Raw genomic sequence first — 19,997 nt, 5'->3', positions numbered from 1 at the left:
CGCTGCAAACGCCGGCGCCCCCTAGGTTGTTCTGCGCATTCGTCGCCGTCGTCGTCGTCACGACGAGATTGTTGAACGGCGTCGACGGCGGCGGCGGCGCGCTGAAGTTGTTCTGCGCAGCGGCGCCCCCTGGTGTCTCTCCACCGTAGAAGGACGACGGGAACTGTGTGCGCAGCGAGAACGTGCTCCCGCCGGCATACGCACTCGGGTAGGTGGCGCCGAGGTAGCCCGACGTCGGCAGCGGCGATGGCAGCATCGGTGGAGGCGGGGGCTGCATGTGCACGTAGTACGGGTTTATCCACGGCGACGGTGGCGGATATGGCGGGTACCACACCGGCGGCCAATAACTGTAGTCGGCTGCTCCTCCCCCTGTGGCGGCAGCGGTGGGGGCGGACACGCCGGGCGTACGGGGAGCGGCGGCGGGGTCGGACGACGGCTCGAGGTGACGTGGATCGAGCACGACAGGGGACGCCTGCGGCTGCCACTGCTGCCGCACCTGGTTGTTGACGGGAGACGGCTGCACCGTGTAGCACTGTCCGAGAGTCTGCTGCATGCCCGCCTGTGGAGCGGAAGGTACGAGAAATTACGAAAAGTCCCTGAAATTGGGCGAGATTTGAATGAAATTTTCGCCATCACTAGCATTTGGAGTCTGACATTGGAACATTGGTAATTACAAAAATACCTTTTAATTTCCTAAAACAGTATTGACATGACGGTACACTACAGGCTGGTAATTTCACAGCCTACTACTCAATATTCGTGCACCCCACCTCTCAAAACATTTCTTAGTGAATGTATATGGACTGCATTGATAACCAAGATGTCAAAAATGAGCGGGGGAGCGGAAGATTTGCCACACCTGCAGGTGGTGTAGCTTCTGCTGCTGCTGGTGAAGCTGCTGGTAGCACTCCTGCAGGTTAGCAACGAGACCCGGACTAGGAGGCACAGCACTCCCTGCGATGCAGCAAAATAATTAAAACACTCATTAGGGAATTGCACGAGTCAACATAGCTCCGCGTGCCATTGCAGAAAATGTCAAACTTTTCGACGTGCATGTTCTAAATGTGGAAAAATTTCTCAATCGTTCCACACTTCTTCTGCCAAGCCCTATGGGGTGTTATGCATTAGGAGCTCATTGCGTCTAAAATTGCCGACTTGCTACCGAAATGCATATTCTCTCCAGGAACCCACGCACATCATGCACATACTCATCCATTCTATTGTTATGTATTATTCCTTACTAAATACGAGTTGTTTATGCTGGCTCTGCGGTTGTTTTACTTAGTTTATCCTAGTTCCAATAATCAAAATAATCGTTCAAGACATCCGGGCCCGTAACATTACCACTTTGTATCCGTGAGCTATCTCCCCCCCCCCCTGCACGCCGTCCGCTGCCTCCGTCTCGCTCGTACCTTGAGAGCCGGAGCTCTGTAGCAGGTAGTTGAGAGCGTGCGAGTCCTGCAGCAGCGACTGGTAGAGGGCCTGCGTGCTGTCCAGCTGCCGCTGCAGCACGTGAACCTGCTCGGCCATCCCCGCCGAGGGTCGCTGCTCCTCCACGTCCGGCAGCAGCGTCCCGTCGTCCGCCTCCTCCACCAGGTCACCGGGCGGCCGAATGTTCTGAGAACAACGCCGGATTATAGGGTGGGATCTTTCAAGGGACAACATCTCGCAGATATACTCATGCTCCTAGTTTGACCCCAAAACGCTGCCCAATGACGACTGACAGGGACAGCGCTTGCTAATGGTGAAGTCACAGCACGTTGTATTGTAATGCATAGCAATGCCCTGCCAGTGCACACATGGGCGTCAGGGTGGTCATCTGCTTAGGGACAACATCTGGCATATATCCTCATGCTCTTACGTTGACCTCAAAACACTGCCAATTGACAACTGACAGGGCTTGCACAGGCTATTTTAATGGTCAGATCACATTACATGCTGTAATACTCTCCATAGCTACCTGCCAGTGTACCCATGGGTGAATCGTCTTTGTAGTGGCCGTCTAACAGGAGCATCTGTGAGTCGAGCCTAGTACTACCCATACATGTTGCTACACATAGGTTTGGGGGAAATCAGAGGTAAACTGATGCACTGTGCCACTGGATGTGATATGTACCCATGTACATACCCACGAGGAACCCAGTACAATGTACCCGCCTTGAACAAACACCAACAAAAATATCCCATCCAGACTGACAGTTGGACATTTCAACAACTGTTCAATAATAGCAGGCGTGAAAAAGGTCAAACTAATTGAAAGAGGGACTTGTCTTTTGGCAAGGTGTCACCATATAGTTTACTGCAGGTAGAGACTCAAACAGGAATCCATTTATATCCAGAGCCCAAGTCAAATCCGCAGACCACATCTTGTCACGATTGTCACCTTGATTTTCATGCTAGTCTTAGCAACCACAAGCATCTAGCAAACAAGAAGTACAGTTCTGACTTGCTTGGTTTTGATAATATTTCGTTTACATGCAAATTAAATAATTAATACAACTTTTAAGAAATGCTAATAAAAGAATACAATTAAAAATTTCTCATAAACATTGGGCAAATTTTCATACAACAAAACAATATTACACACACGCACGCACGCACGTGCACCGACGGACGGACACACACACAGACCACCCAAACGTTCTACAGACAACACAATCGGAAATGAATCAAAGTATAAACGTAAATAAAATCACTAGTAAGCATATATAAGGAGACGTACTACCTCTTGTCTGGTGCGGTTCTGCACACGGCTGTTGTTGAACACTGACGAGGCTGCTGACACATTAGACAGGTTCCGGGGCCTACTGACTGCTGTGGCATTATTGCGCGCACCTGTAATAAAGCAGATAAAGGGTTAGCATTTGATAAAGTTTCCCAAGCATTTTCTAGCACCCAGTGGGTCCATTTTCAAGAGCAGATAAATAATAGCAAATATTCCCAACTTTCTAATATAAGACCATAGCTTATTTTTCAATATTTTCCAGACACCTTGAAAATCAGAAAATCGGACTTTCTCAGGCTTAGAGGTAAGGTTTAAATACCCTGTCTGTCCGGGGCCCGTACGAGGCCCGCATAAGTCGTGTGCGGCAGCACGAGCTGCAAGGCAGACACGCGAGCGAGCGGCCGTGGAGAGATGACTAATCAGGGGCGATCAATCACTCACCCGTGACGTCAACGGCATTGCGTTTGTGGTTGACAACCTCGATGACGGGTGCCACGACGTCCCGACTCTGCGTTCGGTATTCGCTCTCGACGGTGTACGTGTTCGTGTCGTCGCCGTCGTCGTCGTTCTCCTCCTCCTCATCATCGTCGTCCTCTATGCACTGGTTGCGGTCATAGTCTAAAACGCAGCAGCAGTAGCATATTCACTAACGTTACAGCTTGATGGCATCGAGTGATGAGCTCTTCAAACGGGGTAGTGAAGTGAAACTACGTTCCGTAAGCGCTCCGAGCTTTCTAGTACACAAATGAAACTTGACGCTCAGAATTGTCGAAAAGGCGAATTATCCTTTAGATTATTTGTGAATTTTGCAAAACATTTCAGTGTGGGCTGGCTTACTGTCGTTTTGATCATTATTATCATTCTCATCAATGTTATCTAGGTCCACGGTGCTACTTCCACCCCACGTTGCCATGGTGACGTCCGCACTTCTTACACTTGTGCTGAAATGCGATGAAGAAATCACACATTTTTATGTATTATACAACATGCCATATATACGTACTGTATTTACGTAAATATTTTATTATTTACATATTTTAAATATTTATGTATAAATTTGTTGTAAATATTTACAAGTGCAAACTTATTACAACTGTGCTATTATGCACTATCGCTACATCCACGCGAGCAGACTCGCAAAATCCAAAACACGACCGTGAATCGACACGCCAGCATCCGTCCCGCTCACCCGAGCGTCTCCGACTTGATGGAGAACGCGACGCTGTCGCTCTGGTTGTCCTGGTTACGGTTGTAGATGCGCTTCTGCTTGTCCTTGCGCATCATCGCCTCGAGCTCCCGCTTCTTCTGACGCAGCTCCTCACGCAGAATCAGACGTCGCCGCATCTCCGACCACACCTCCTGATTCGTCGTGTACACGCCTGCGCTCGCCGGTGAAGGTGAAGAGCAAGGGGCAATTAATTTAAAGGGCAATTCATTTTTAGGACAAGGAAGGCGTTACTTCGACTTACTTCGATGGGTGGACAAAGCCACAGATGGACAGATGGATGGATGAATGGATGGAACACATAAACAATTAAACATACACAAACACTATGCACGAAACTACCAGCACAACAAATTAAGATGTAAAGTTATCCTAAATATTTATATATGTTCGATACAACTTGTTTTTCACACGCATGAAGATGCACGCACCCTCTGCACTATGCTGCTCGATGGGTGTTCTTCCACTAGACTGGTTCAGATCCATGGTGGGTGATTCCCTGTCACCTGCCACGTTATTTCTTCTTTGCTCCACTGGCAGCTCATTCTAAAGTTGTAGAGACCAGTTTTTTGCATAATCAGAACATCCCCCAAGATAAACCAAATACATAACCTAATACTACCCTAGTTACCCCACTCCCCCACATGCGGCATAGACACCCATAATCCTGGCCACAACTAGAAATTATCAGGTAATTAACTTACAACACGCACGTTTTTTATGCTGTAGGCAGCAGAGTCATGTATCTTCATTAAATATGTGTCGTAGAGTCTCATCACTATAGAGCATTTCAATCAACCAGCGAAACAACACAAACCAGATTTTCACACAAAGCCTAACATAACAAGAACATCACCAAAGACTGTATACAATAAGACGGGACACTCGCTACGCTCGCCATCTTAAAATTATGTCCCACACATAACACCAGCGCGGACCAATGGCGACTTAGTATCTGCAGGTTACCAGCCGATTGATAGTAAATCGCTGTATGATCACATTGTTGTTAGTAAAGTTGTTGAATGTGCACCTTCAGAAATCGAACATTTGGAACGAGATTGCAAGAGCACACATACATTTCACAGTTCATATCATCAAACGATGTGACAGTAACCAGTTGGCCGTTATTACACACGAACGTGAGGGCAAGCAAAATACGATCAGTCGTTCCAATCAGCAGAGATGTAGAACTCACCCTGTTCTTATCAGGAAACTGCTGATGCAACTTGTCGATCTCCTTCTGTAGGTCGGCTAGTTGAAGCCGGTCCGGCAGCAGGTGTTCCAGCTCCTCCTGCTGATGCTCCCCCAGCTGAAGCAGCGACGACGACGTCGCAGCAGCAGCCGGCTCCTTCTGTAGTGCCCTCGGGATCACCTACCAATGCCAACATGATGCTCGTTACACACTCAGTGAGCTTTTAGGGTTAGGGAAGTTGAGTGTTTGAAGGATTGTTTGAGGGAGTGTTTGAAGGAGGGGTGGTCCTTGCATAGCCTTCTGTAGCACCCACAGGATCACCTACTAAGGCCAACACACATAAATGATGCTCATTGCACACACAGGAAGCTTTTAGGGCGTTTGAAGAAGGGGTGGTCCTTGCATAGTCTTGGTATCATAGGTAGACTAAGATTAGTAAATAAAATGTTCTTGTTCTATTTTGGTGTGCCGTACATTCCTACCCTCAAGAATCAATGTTAACCTTGCGGTCGCGGGCAACGTTGTTTTCTCAGTCCACAAAACTCCACGCTGTCATGATAATCAATCACCAATAATTATAATAATGGCAGGCATCAATTCTGTGTAAAGGGATGAAACTGCCCATTATCACAGCATACCACATAAAAACACTTGGCCTCCCCTTTCAACAAAACTCAACAAACAGAAGATTCTATAATAGGTATACCACAACAACTGGAAATATCTGGCAGGAGTGGGATATGAGGAACCCCACTCCATCAAAACTTATCGCTACCGCACTTGCCTCGCCTTCACTCAACATGCTGGCGTCTAGCGTCAGGTTGTGCTCATCCACTAGCTGGCTGTCCGTCTCTGAACCAATGTTAAGCCTAGCTAGCCTATCAGCTATCAGGCCAGACGGCAGGTCGGCTGAATTCTCCAACAGCAAGATCAAATCTTGAATGTCTTTCAGCTTGGCCTTTGTGGACTGTAACTTCCTGCAATCGTATGATTTTAGCATAAAGCAACAGGAAATACAAGAACAGTAGATATAAACAACAAGTGCAACTAACCACTATTGCTGATAAGGTTATGAAAATTTTTTAGAGGCGTTATAGATATAAGATATATATATATATATATATATATATATAAAATATAATACTACAAGCTCAAGTACAGTCAAGTAACATCAAGTACTCAGCTGGAATTTTTGCATAAAATCGACATCCCATATTACAAGAACACTTCATATCGACGGTGATATAAGCACAACTAGTGACTATTAATGGTAACTTTATGGCAAACACCTAGACATCACAATGCTCCTACCCACCCTCGTTCGATAGCTCACCTTTCCTTCTCACGTATAACTGGGTCAACTCCGTAAGCGCCACGCAGTGCCAGGTTGCTGCTAGTCTGCGAGAACGTGTCGTCCTCCTCGGTGGCGCCCCCGATCGAGACGTTCAGCGTGTCGCGCTCGGCCGGCAGCTTGACGCGCCGCTGCTGCTGGCGCTCTATAGACCGCGAGCGGTTCTTCTCGCGCGATGGGTTGTCCTCCTTCTTGCTCTTGATCGGCACAATGTGCGGCGGTGCGGCGCCAGTCTCTCTGCTCAGTGGTCGCTGCTGCTGTTGCTGCTTCCTGCTCATCGTGAGAAATTAAATTAAATTAATGTAATCATGAATTAGTGAAAACAACGGTTTCTATAATAAAGCTACTGAAAACAAGTGCCGCATAGCGACAGCGCTCATCTAACGTCTACTGCGGTGACTCTGTGGTGGAGTGGTGGGATTCTAGTAAACCCTGTTAGTCCCAAATGTGTTCACATACACGCCGAAATAGTGGAATGCACAGAGATGGTATCAGGAACCTTCTCAAAAGAATGTTCGTTGGGATCGTTATGAAAGTTGCCACGAGATGGCGCGTACGTTTAAGTGTCTTCAGATTAAAGATGGAAGCTCCCATCATTCGTAGTAGCAACAACTATTTGCAAGACAGAATAGGTAAGCACTCATCCATTTACCTACGCAAGCCTACAGGCTGCAAATAGAGAGCTGCCACCTGCAACCAATTAACGCAGGCAAAAACTGCCCCAACACATGCACTCATTGCACTGGCAGCAGCCAGTACGTTACATGTAACATACTGACACTACAGAATGCCATATAAATTATACGATTTAAGGAGCATAAACCTTCTTTAACCAAATTTAGCTTTTGAAATTTCACTGTGACATTGTAGCCTCATACATCCAGGCATGTATAGATTCTACTAGCAAACCCGGCAGTCAAATTCTTTCTAACAGACAGTCAACAAATCCATGTTTAACCCTCCTCTTGAGGGTCAAAAGGTTATCCGACACTTACTCTTCGCATGTCAGCAGAAGGGACATTTCATGGTCCTTTCAATAAAGCCATAAAAATGCTAGGTCACCGCTGAAACAAAAAAGTTTTTCAATCGCTCCGTCAGACCATGTCCTCAGAAAATGTCTAAAATCTGCCCTGTGCCCATTGACCTTTGACCTGTGACCTCCAATTTCGGCACAGTGATGGCTTTTCCTACCATGATGCTATACACCGACTATCACGAGCCTAGGTCGAGCCGTTTAGATTTGTGCCGCAATTCTGCATTTCCTCCCTATACCTTAAGTTAAGGAGTGAATGTTCCCCCTTCTTTTACACCTCTTGACCTTTGACCTTTGACCCCCAGCTTCGACATCCCAACTCGTTTTGACGATCCCCCCCAACGACCCGAATATCGTGACCGTACGTCGAGCGGTTAAGATTTGTGCCCAACTGTTGACGGACGGACGACCGGACGGACGACCGGACGGACGGACGGACGATCATGCGATTCTACAAGCTGCATCTGACTATGTCAGATGAGCTAAAAATTCAGTTTGGTTTTATGTAACAATCTGTTATGTAACTACATTACCATTCTAAAATATGTATTTATTACAAATATAACACGTTATTTTTTTAATAAATATATAGTTTAGAATGCTAAGGTAGTTATATAAAAGATTGTTAACTGACTAACTATTTAGTTAAGTCATTTAACAATCTTTTATGCAATCATTTGCAATCACGTTGAGATTGATGTTGTGAACAAATACAGTTTAAACTGTATTTGTTTACAACAACAATCACAACATGATTGCACTCTGCGGCCCCGCTCACACCTCAGGTTGTGCCGGACATTACTGGAGTCTTGCTGCTGCTGCTGCTGCTGCTGCTGCTGCTGCTGCTGTGGGTCGGGATGAGGGTGCGGAGGGTTTGCGTGCGGGTAGCCGGCCACATCAGCCAGGTTCTCGTCTGCCTCATTGATGACTCCCACCAGGTCAGTGTTGCTGTTCTGGAAGTACTCCACCAGCATGCGTAGCTGGTCCAGTCGATCCCGCACCTCCTCCAACTTCCTGCAAGGGCCAACGACAGACAGCACACGTCAAGGCACGCTCGCATTGGAATTTGGATCGTTGTGAGGGCTGCAGCAGCTGCGAGGTCGGTTAGTGACCTGGTTGCTATATTTTCTCGTTTATAGTTCTTGATTGCTTGTTTGTTTGCTCTACTCGGCTTAATTATTGTCGCTGTGTTAGTAACAGACATCGAGTTTAAACTTCGGCTTTCGTTTAACTTTTGCTAATTCTCGAAAGCCAATGAAACTTCGTTCGCTGTAGAATCATGTGCGCGCGAGATAGGGAAGTTAGCATAGCTATGAAAGGGCGGTGGGAGCTTAACATGCCTTGATGTGATTTATGCAGCATCTGGGTTCCAGGAATCATAACTGGTTACATATTACATGTTTACGCGGGTAGGGCCAAACGTAATACTTAAGACCAAGAGAATACAAGCTGCTATTTTTTCCCATTTACTGTAGCACGCAAACTAGTCACAATTAACAATCTCTATTCCTAAACACTAAGTGTTCCCGACTCTAAATCTACCTAAATATAACATAGTGTCCGGTGAGGCACTGATGGGCAACAGTAGTGACATCGAGGAAAATTAAACCCAGGAGCTGTTACGGGTGGGGCACCGCATGGTGTAAACACACAGCTGAATGCGTGGCACTAGCGCGAGACCGGCGCAATACGAACGTGAGTCTGTCCTGAGCGTCGAGCTGCTGTAGCGCCTCGCACGCCGCGCTCGTCGTCTCGTGCGCCGCGGCGCCACGGTTCAGCTTCGTCTGTGACGACGGCGCCCCCGCTCTCTCAGATGCTGCAACAGCAAACAACGGCTACCTGAGAAACGTAAAGCGATCGACATGTCCGCATGGAGTGACTGACAGGCACCACAAGCCAATCAGCATTGCGATGGAGGAAGGGGGAAGGGATATTCTAACAATGCTTCGCAGCGATGGATGAGGTGACACACAGTCTACAATTTGATGTGCATGCACAAAATACATGCAAAAACGGGTCTAGCTTGACTGACCTAAACAAAAAAGATAAGAATATCTCTTCAGACGGATGGATCAGGTAAACATATGATTTCAGCTAGCACCGATCACATTGCATAACCGGCTTTCACTATAATTGTGCTCCACGCAGCACTGAAAGCAACATGTCTGCAATTTTTGTCATGAAAAACAAAGTAATGCCCATCCTACATCCGAGACACCGACGAACACGCAACATTCAATGCCGCACTTCGACGATCGACCGCGGGGCAAGAAAGGAGTGTGCGCGTCCACGGACAGCCCGCGATGGTTACCGCGGCGACCGCTCACCCAGTCTGCATTAAAAGTTTTTGAGCCACATGCCCTTCGGGCAAGTATTCTGTGTAATGTACATGCCCGAATGACATTCTAGTTGCCCATATATTTTGCAGGAATATTTTTGGAATATTGAATAAAGAAGTGTACACCAGACAACTTCTACATGCCATTTGTTTCCGGTGTTAGCATTACGCAATTTTAAATTAAAAACCTTAATTAATGGCCAGTTGTAATTTACAGTTTATGCGTTTTTAAAGCAGAACCCCGCCGGGCAAGCGATCATGCAATGTTTACACGCCCGCCGAGATTTCTGCGTCTCGGGCGTCGGACTCCCGGCTAAATTCGAAGACGACTCTCACATATGACAATTTACTGAAGCCGAGGCCGCCCACCTGGAGCAGGCCCCCTCGAGTGTAACACATCACAAACTTCATGATGTCACCTGCTGCCACCTATGGTGACGTCACATCCTGATGAAGATTTCCCGGAGACCCGAAAATTTCGATAGTATGTTAATTTCTTGGATTTAACACAAGATAAATATGAATTCACACGGCTCACCGTTGTTCATGTGCTCGGGGCGTCGGAGAACCTGGAGCTGCTGCAGCAGCTCGTCGATCTTCTTGTCCTGCAGGTCGAGCAGCTTGCTCTCCAGCTCCTGCTTGCCGCGCTGCTGCTGCTCGCAGCCTCCTCCTCCTCCTCTACGATCGTCCGGCTCCGGGAACGAGTTCACCGACTGCAAGCGTGTACACGACGTGAGTTTCAAGGATAGAGGAAGAGAAGGAGGAGGAGAAAAATGAGGAGGAGAAGGAGGAGGAGAAAAATGAAGAGGTGAAGGAGGAGAGGAGTACAGATGCATGGCCATGTCAACTGCCTGGTGACAAATGCGCGGACATGTCACCTGCGTGGTGACAAACGCGTGGACGCGTCACCTGCGTGGTTACAAATGCGCGGACATGCCACCTGCGTGGCGTACAACCGCGTGGACATGTCTCCACGCCCATGTTACCTGCGTGGTGTACAACCGCGTGGACATGTCACCTGCATGGTGACAAATACATGGACATGTTACCTGCATGGTGACAAATACATGGACATGTTACCTGCATGGTGACAAATACATGGACATGTTACCTGCGTGGTGTACATCGCCTGCAGCTTGTCGAGCCGACGTCGCAGGCTGTCCAGGTCGTCGCTGAAGCCTCTCTCTCCAAGCTTGCTCGAACCTTCATCCGACAACTCCGACTGACTGATGTTACGCATTCTGTTCACTGTCGATCAATCGCATTCCACGTTTAACGACCGCGACCACTTAACTGATAATTCTTATTACCGGTTACCAATTTTTATTACTATTACCGTAAATTGTATATAATTAAAGATGCCCATCAAAACCGCATTGTTGACAACCGCTAGAATTCCTGACACCTTGTGTCATTTATAAGTATATAACCTTAACGGTAAATTCATATTAGGTTGTGTAATTTCAGTGCTAGTTACTATTCAAAAAGCTCAATTGAAAATCATGCAGTTATCAGCAGTTGTTTACAATTCGAATTGCAACCGCCACAGCACGTGTAACAGTAGTTTGTGTACTGGGCATACACATGGGTTGGACCATACAGGACACGCCTTTGCTACTCATACTAGTATTGTCACGGGATCACAGTGTTGTTTCAGTGTTTATAGACTTGTTGCCATCTAAAATTTGGGGCGGAATTTTTAGCTCAGTTGTTGATAAACAACATTCAAATGTCTGGTGTGTAAGGTATCCAGCAATGAAATTGGACAAACTAATAAACTAATTTGACGACAAGTTTATATACTTATAAATGAGACAAGATGTCAATTACTCTATTAATTGTCAACAGTGCGGATTAGATATACACATGGCTTATGGCACACAACCCTAACCCATACCAACAACATATTTGTGTGCTCAATCATATTCCAAAACTTTTTTTTCAATGGACTAAAGAAAAGATAATAGCAATGTAATGCACTTATTTTACATAAAATTTAAACAAAATATTACAGTAATATACTATAAAATAATAAAATGTTCAACTTCAATCATATGTATGCACTTCTGAGCAAATTCCATGCCATGCGTGCAAACACGTGCATGCATGTGACATTAATATGCAATCCATGTACCTCTGTTATGCTGTAATTGCTGATCACCGTTGACTTTTAATGCCAGCGTTTGCCTGCTCTCTAAATCCTTCAGCTGAAGCGTAAATAGAATAATTTTCATTAACAAATTTGTTCGACGACCTATTGACTTTACAAAGTACAGAACAGAGCTATCTCACTACTACATCCTGCTTGTCTGGGAGGGTGAGCACGGAATAGTGACTGACCTGTTCTTGGTGTCTATTAATCCTCCTAAGAAGACCTAGCTGCTCGGTTGCTCCATCTGCATTCCCATCCTTGCTTCCTTCCTTACCCATCTACAATGAAACCACTTATTATTAATACCACAATAACAGGTAACTGCACTTTCTAGTGTCAAGTTAAACCATCACAATTTATCATGCTGCTCAGTAAGGGAAAAAAATAACTATTAATACGACAACTGTGGGTACATTAAGGCAATTAAAATGACAGTAGTAGTGTTGACCCATGTTAACGTATACGGGTCAGGTGGTGGTGATTGCAAGCAACTGTTAACACAGCTTATAGAAGAAAACAGACTCGCTATCATAACTGTCACATTAGTCACTGCAATAATCTATCTTGGCTTTATTCAACAGTCTATAAAATAAGATTATGTTATTTCAAAACTAACACGCTATAAAAAAATACTAGAATGAGTTTCTACATAAACCATGCTGGTAATGGTATTTGACTGCAGATGACTATGTCAGATATTACAGATGTCAAAATCAGTTATAGACCATTTACAGTTTGCTTAGGGTTCAGTCCAATAACTTTTAGAACATGGGACTAACATTTAGTCATATAACTTGTTGGCAACCCAATAGGATAACTAATTTCCATGTACCATAGGATAGTCTGTTTCTCATTTAAATCACACTCACTTGCACCAGGAAAAGTAATAGCAATGCAACTTTAGAGAAGGGTCAGTCAATGCTTCTAGTTGCCAATATTGAGACAAATAATGTTAGTTTGCAGGACAGTTTCGTAATAGAATAGTCATGCATAAAAGAATGTTTTGTAACACTTGAGCACAAGTAGTCGCTGTATGTCAGCCTCAGGCAATCTCACAAGCTGAAAACTAAACACAGCAAAACACCAAACCAACACAGCGTGTGAGGTGAACATAGTGTTCACGATAACAGACACACACTTAAGTAGACCGGAAGCAAGCAGAAGTACTCTCTGATGGGCAGGCATGATGACATGTTTTTTTTGGCCATGTTGGTTAGTATTTTGCACACACACTCAATTTCTCTTCACGTTGGTTAGTAACTGGCACTAGGACACATCTTTTTGCCACATCGCTTAGTATTTAGTACAGGGATGTATTTTTTCACTACGTTGGTTAATATCTAGCACAGGGCCATGTCTTTTCATCACATTGGTTAGTATCTGGCACTGAACGGCACCCTCCTAGTACCTTTGCCGCATCGGGACTTAGTTGGTCAGCCGACAACGTGTCACTGTCCGACACAGACTGACCCTTCCTGCAGTTGACGACCCAACCACTACTGCCACACTCAGACTCTGCCTCGTCGTCTTCATCATCATTGTCGTCATCATCGTCGGAGCCCAAATCAACATACTGAATTTTATCCTCTATACGAGGGCGGCTGGCTGCATCGCCAACGTCCTTCAACAAAAACCATGCACGTGCAAATAACTATACAAAGATAAATCATAAAGCATAGAGTGCACCAACTCAAAAATCAACACGAAAAGTCGAGTTGGCCGTGTACCTGACATAGCATTAGCACACCCACAGTGCGAGTGCGGTAACAACACGAAATTGAACATTGCATCAAGGCACAAATAAATGCTGAACACAAGCTCAAGATCACACAAGATAAACAAAAGAAATACGGTAGCATAATTAAGGAGAAGCGGCCATCCATCCCATCATTCGTACACGTCAGACTCATGCCAGTTACTGAATTTTTAATCTGCTTTATGTTAAATATTTTCCTCATTTAGGCGTAACTTTCAATGCCTCGTATGACCGTGACAAAGGTGAAATAATGCTCGAGGAACTCTCAACTATCACTTATATTACTACACACCTCAACACTAACGATTCTTATTATTTGCAATTACTAAAGCGAGCACACATCGGAAATAAAGGTTTCTGAAGGCCCAGCTGATAGTAAACGGACAAGCCCACACTACCATGACACATTAGCAATAGCATGAAGATAGAGGAACACAAGCGACACAGAGCTGGAGATTGTGAGAGCACCAAATGGCTTCACAGGGATTTCTCAGGAAAATTCAGCTTCAACTGAACAGCGCCCTGGTTGGGGGGGGGGGTGACTGTCCGTAACGTCGGCAACTTTCACACCCATGTGCAAAACATTGCTAGACTTACGGTGGTAGCTTCTGACATGTCGGACTGGCCGTCCATGTTCAACGACGTGCTATCCCACATCGAATCGTCTGCGTCCGACGCAAACGAAGTATTGCCCCCCAGTAACGTCTCGTCGCGCAGCACCTAGACGTAAATACGAGCAGATGTGATAACATGCAGATGAGCTATGGAGAGGCGACTCAGTACAGGCATGTGCAGCAGGGCAGATGTCCGTGTACGTTGAACTAATTCACTCAACACTAGAAAATATTAAAACCGCATTCAGGGTGCGAAATTAACGGGAGTCCGGAGTCAAATACTCCCTGATTACTGTCGGACTCCATGATTTGACATATGCAGGAGTCCGTGTGACTCCCTGAAAATTCTGCCATACTGTGCAACCGCATGAATCTTCAAAATAAGCATGTTATTGTTAATATCTTTAATTTTGAACTTTAGACTGCGGACTCCATCATTTTGAGGGTGGGGAGTCCGTTGGACTCCCTTGTTCAAAAGTTAATTTCTACCCCTGCGCATTCCTCCGATGATAAGTTGTCATAAATGTTCACACACATAAACACACACGCTACCCTTTATTGATTGTCACATAAAATGTCTGCAAAAAAGCCACGTTTAGCACACACAAAAACATGTAAATTAGCGAATATAGTTCGTGAATATTATTTCAGGGCCTTCTGTGGTTTCCAGGACCCGTACGAGCCGCGCATAGTAAGACAAGATAGTGCTTACGAGTAAGTGCTGCAGAAGTCCCAGGTACCCCGTCTCCTGCTCCTGTAGGCGCTCAGCTAGTCGGTTCAGCTTGCCAAGCTGTTCCTGTCCACTCTGCTGCTGCAAGGCAAAATCACCGACCCGATGACCCCATAGCTTATATTTTAGAAATGTCTAAACTTTTCTCATATTTCTCCTAATCAGTTCTTGATGAAAATTCCCCAATGCGAAGAATTTAATCAAGGTAAACAGCTTGCAAATGCTAAAAGGACAATGCCGTAAAAATGTTATTCATATATATTTTATCACATTACATTAAAATTTTCGGTGGTCCCTGCGGGCCAATATACAAACATAAAGTTGCAAAGTTACAATAACAATAGCTTTTTCTTTTAGTGAAGCACTGTCATAGCTACTCAAGCCTGATCACGTCATAGCTACACAACCTGAAGACATCATAGCTACACAATCTGACGACATCATAGGTACACAACCTGATGACATGATGACAGCTACACAATCTGATGACATCATAGGTACACAACCTGATGACATGACAGCTACACAATCTGATGACATCATAGGTAAACAACCTGATGACATCATAGGCACACAACCTGATGACATGACAGCCACATGCAACCAGGAGACATCACAGCTAAACAATCCGAGTGTCATCACACAGCGCATAAACAGGGGAACATGTGCCATGACCCACATCCAGCACACAAGCTGCTGTCCAAGCAACAGTTAATAGATCCGTGTATATGTGTGCACAGACACTAAATTATTAAATGAGTGCCTCCAGGCAACTGTGTTTTTCTGGCTGCTGCTGCTGCTGCTAGCACTACAGCCACCACTATTAGGACTCTACATAATGACTCTTATTAGTGACCTCGAGAGTGTGACAGGTTTTGACATAGATGCAGAATTTTATAGTTTATTACACAAAGTTTGCCTTGTGATCATTTCACTTTGAACACTGACTTGACCTGCAGACGACTGACAAACTATTACATTTTCCTCAAGGCATGACTATGGTAAACGCAATAAACCATTTAGATTTGTGGTACAATTAATGTTGCATAAACAGACAGACAAATGCAATGACCACCCTAGAACCTCCATTTGACCGAGTCAAATAAACTTAACACCTGGTGGAGCACCAGAGCTTATGAGGCTTCCTTTATATATATTGTTTTGCTCACAACGTGATCACAATATAACTGCAAAACTCACATAAATATAATAATTTTCATGGAATGACAACTAAAACAAAGGTTTAGCCTAACCCAATATCTCATTGTGCACATTCATTGTAAACACAGAAAGAGACACCATGATAACAATGTACAATAGTGAAAATATGTGACTAGAAAAGAAGAAAACACATGTAATAGCACATTATAACTTGGGCATGAAATACCAGTAACAATATCCACTTACCAGGTCTCCACTCTTACTGAGGCTATCCATCATGTTTGAGGTTTTCTTTATGTAGTCTCGAATCTGCATCAGTCTATTCACAACCTGCTTTGTGTCCGGCTGAAATATAATGTTAAACTTGAACAATGGATAGCAGGTGGTTGATTGAAGATGTAATCTCAGTGAAAGATCTGAGACATACATTATATGACTAATTTGAGATGCTGTTACATTTTTTGCCTTCAATTTACACATTTACCGTATAGCAAAAGTTGAAATTCTAATCGGCTTTATACTATTGCAATCCATCGCACTAGTTGTGAATCCATTCGATGCTTACCCATTTGCTCACAATTAGATACAGAGTATTAGGAAGGGTTGATAAAGTGGAAGTACCAAAACACTGGAAAAGTAATTTGGTTTTAGCAATGGCAGCACAGAAGGCAGGAAGTGCTTCTTAGGGGGAATGGCCCAACAGAACTTCCTTTTAAAAAATAGTGCAATTACGGTGTTATATTTCAACCTATTTGTTGTACATTAAGACACCTTATTACCTTCTCAATAATATTTGACATTCTGTTTGATATTCTGTCATATCAGCGCCCAGAAGCAGATTTTATTAACAATCTTTTCCTATATTTTTACAGATTATAGAACAGAACATGGTATGGTCCTTTTTATGAAATAAGTCAAGTAAAAAATTTCACAATAAAAATCATGCATAGCATCCTATAGTTATTCACTGAAATAAGTAAATGGTCGTCATCAACTGTCGGCAGTAGAGCTGACCGTCGAAAAGGTGCTGAGACAGCTCGCTATAGCTGATGCCCTGCCTAGCTAACAGAGCTCTTCCACATGTTCCACTCACCAAGTTGGCCAGGCTGTTGTTCATTACTTCAACTCGCTCCGCCGAGTTTCCTGTGGGTCCCTTTGTTGAGTTTTGCCTGCCAGTGACATTGCGCTTCGCTCTCACGTCCGACAGACGTGCATCTATTTCCGGCACAGCCTGCTGCCTGCTTGACAGTGGCGCACTCTGGTGCCTTTCATTATTACGCTCGCCATCAGTGCTGGCCTATGTGCAAACAAGGATTTCAGCATCGGGCATAAATTTTTGCCTTCAGTCACACATGTACAAAACGCATAAAGCTTTAGCAACAGCAGTAACTTTATATGGTTTCCACGACACAATCTGTTTTGTCCATCCAAAAAAACAATTTTTAAAACCAAGCTTCTTATCCATTCCTGTTTATATCAAGCAGTGAAAATTGGCATGTAGTGCAAGGAAACCACAATCTAATTACAAACAACGGTGACATACATAGCAAATTCATCCTCTGAACTCTGACCCAATAACGATTATGACATTAAGAGTCTAGTCTCACACTTCTAAACCGACTTCCGCATATCACAAAGTCACAAACTGCGCAGACATATATGAAATGGGGAGACGCGGGCTGTCTCTAGGGGACATTGATCCACTGCCCGACACAACATGGGGTCGATAAGCCTATCTATCAATGGCATCAACCTGTAAAGTTAGTGACGAACTTCTCAAAATATGCGAACAACGTGTACATACCTCGTCCATGTCGGTGAAGTGGATCTGCTGCCTGACTTGCTCAAGGGCTTTGCGCTCTGTGACGGGCGTTGCTGACGTGAACTTGGTTCTCGGCAGCGTGGCCGGCGTGCGATGCCGGGCCGGCTCACGCCCGCTGCTGGTTGCCGCGGGAGACGATACATCCTTCGCTATGTTGCCCCTTTTCTTCGGTATGCCTCCAGGGCCGCGCCAGTCAGACAGGCTCTGCGATACAAATCCCATCTTAAGAAGTTGATAGTAGAGTGAAGAACAGCTTAGTTTTGCTTTCCATCTACCAATTTTAAAGGCCGGTCTGGTAGTCACAGGAATTTCCACCTCAACTTCAACCTTACCCATCTTTATAGATTGAGAAACTTAAATTTAGAGAATTTCTCATGTTTTTTCCAACCATCTTTATATTTTCTCGATTGTTCTGATACTTACTGGTACTCCTTTCGTAACAACAATCGTATTCAGCAAGGTTAAAATGCCATAGAACACTTGCACATCATTCGTATCACCAGTATGTGCATCGATTAATAATTTTTATGCTGAAGTAATCAGTAAAATGTATGTACCCTGACATGTGAGACTAAATTTGTCTACATTTTACACCATTTTAAAAGGTTTATAAGTTTGTGAAATTTCCATTATACTACAATTGTAACTATAAATATGTTGCATACTTCGATATGATTGTCAAACCTTTGCCAATGCAACATCTAGATGTAAAAAGATTGCAGGTTTACATCACGTACATACCTTTTGATCAATTACAATACCACATGTATCGTCGCCATTTGCCACTTGGTCCTTGTTACCTCTCTTAGCTCCCTTGTTAATCGCTGGACCTCGCCAATCTTGCAACGACTGTAAAACATTGGACCCGCCTCACACATGTACAGTGCACGACTTACGTATGAAAAGATCTGTAACCATGCGTATCATCAAGTATGTATTACAAGTTGTATTTTAAAACCTACATTTTCTATAAACAGCTAGATCTGGGGTATAAAACTGGCATATCCAGATAAACAATCACTGACGCGTTAATCCAGTCAATAAACATGTGTTGCCTATGATAGTGCAGCCTGTCACAAGACAATTACCCAGTTGTTTGGCCGCCCATCAAATGGTAGAGGTCTGAAAATAGAGCTGCTGGTATCCCTTATACTTATAGGGTTTAACATCCTCTGTGATGCTGCACGTCGTCTGGTATCTTCGACCCCTTCCCTCATATGCGCATCGCCCCCAGATGCCATCTTCCCCTGAAATAACAATTTTGTGTGTGAGCTATTCTGTCTATTTGAAGTCGAGTAATAATAATATATTGGCATTACGACTTTACGTTTGAGCTGATCTGATCGTAGATACAATAATGTAACCCAACAAGAGTAGGGTCCGGGTAGTAGGGTTTACTACTCTTGCGTCTTGTCATGTTGCAATGTTGGGTTACATTATTGAATATTGACGAATATTGACTTATTGAATATTGTATCTAATCTGATCCGTGATCGTATCAGTGATTTTCGGATCCGATTTTAATCTAATAACCTATATAATTTCCTGTAGGAACTCTAGCGAATTCTAACAATATGGTTTCATAATATAATACTTGAAGTAAATACGAAAAATTGAACTTACATACAGTAAATTCGTCTGTTTTACGTTCACGGCAATAAAAGATGGCACACGACAACAACCATGTTTGTTTGCGAACGCGTAGTGATATATGACGCTAATGACGTAATTTACGCGCGAAACTTCTATTCAAATAAAAATACACCCACACGCATGGCTCGTAAATAAAAAAATCTACTGATCACTGTCACTGAAACCTAGTTTACTGTGTCATAGCTTAACTTTATTTTGAACAACACTTACATGCTCTCCGTTATTTATACTTTTACATTAATCCT

At 44.2% G+C, this 19,997-nt stretch overlaps 1 protein-coding gene across 1 annotated transcript; it reads right to left on the bottom strand.

The window, feature by feature from the left end:
• Positions 1–25: 25 nt before the first annotated feature.
• On the bottom strand, positions 26–19,792 carry LOC106811636 (pericentriolar material 1 protein-like; the record flags this gene model as incomplete). Its single annotated transcript, XM_014815337.1, has 26 exons — positions 19,727–19,792; positions 19,188–19,346; positions 18,841–18,948; positions 18,082–18,303; positions 17,371–17,574; positions 16,524–16,622; positions 15,099–15,197; positions 14,370–14,492; positions 13,425–13,637; positions 12,205–12,294; positions 11,999–12,071; positions 10,976–11,112; positions 10,403–10,577; positions 9,222–9,342; positions 8,307–8,540; positions 6,476–6,763; positions 5,927–6,119; positions 5,146–5,322; positions 4,382–4,496; positions 3,915–4,104; positions 3,563–3,666; positions 3,167–3,343; positions 2,726–2,835; positions 1,413–1,617; positions 860–954; positions 26–559 (listed from the first exon to the last, which is right to left on the bottom strand). Coding segments are annotated over exons 2-26 (4,239 nt in total), but the record flags the coding sequence as incomplete, so codon positions are not given.
• Positions 19,793–19,997: the final 205 nt, after the last annotated feature.

The sequence above is a fragment of the Priapulus caudatus genome, unplaced genomic scaffold, assembly GCF_000485595.1.
Source record: "Priapulus caudatus unplaced genomic scaffold, Priapulus_caudatus-5.0.1 Scaffold559, whole genome shotgun sequence".
Classification (NCBI taxonomy): domain Eukaryota; kingdom Metazoa; phylum Priapulida; class Priapulimorpha; order Priapulimorphida; family Priapulidae; genus Priapulus; species Priapulus caudatus.
The sequence above is the reverse complement of the archived record's forward strand: the minus strand, read 5'-3'. Positions and strand labels throughout refer to the sequence as shown.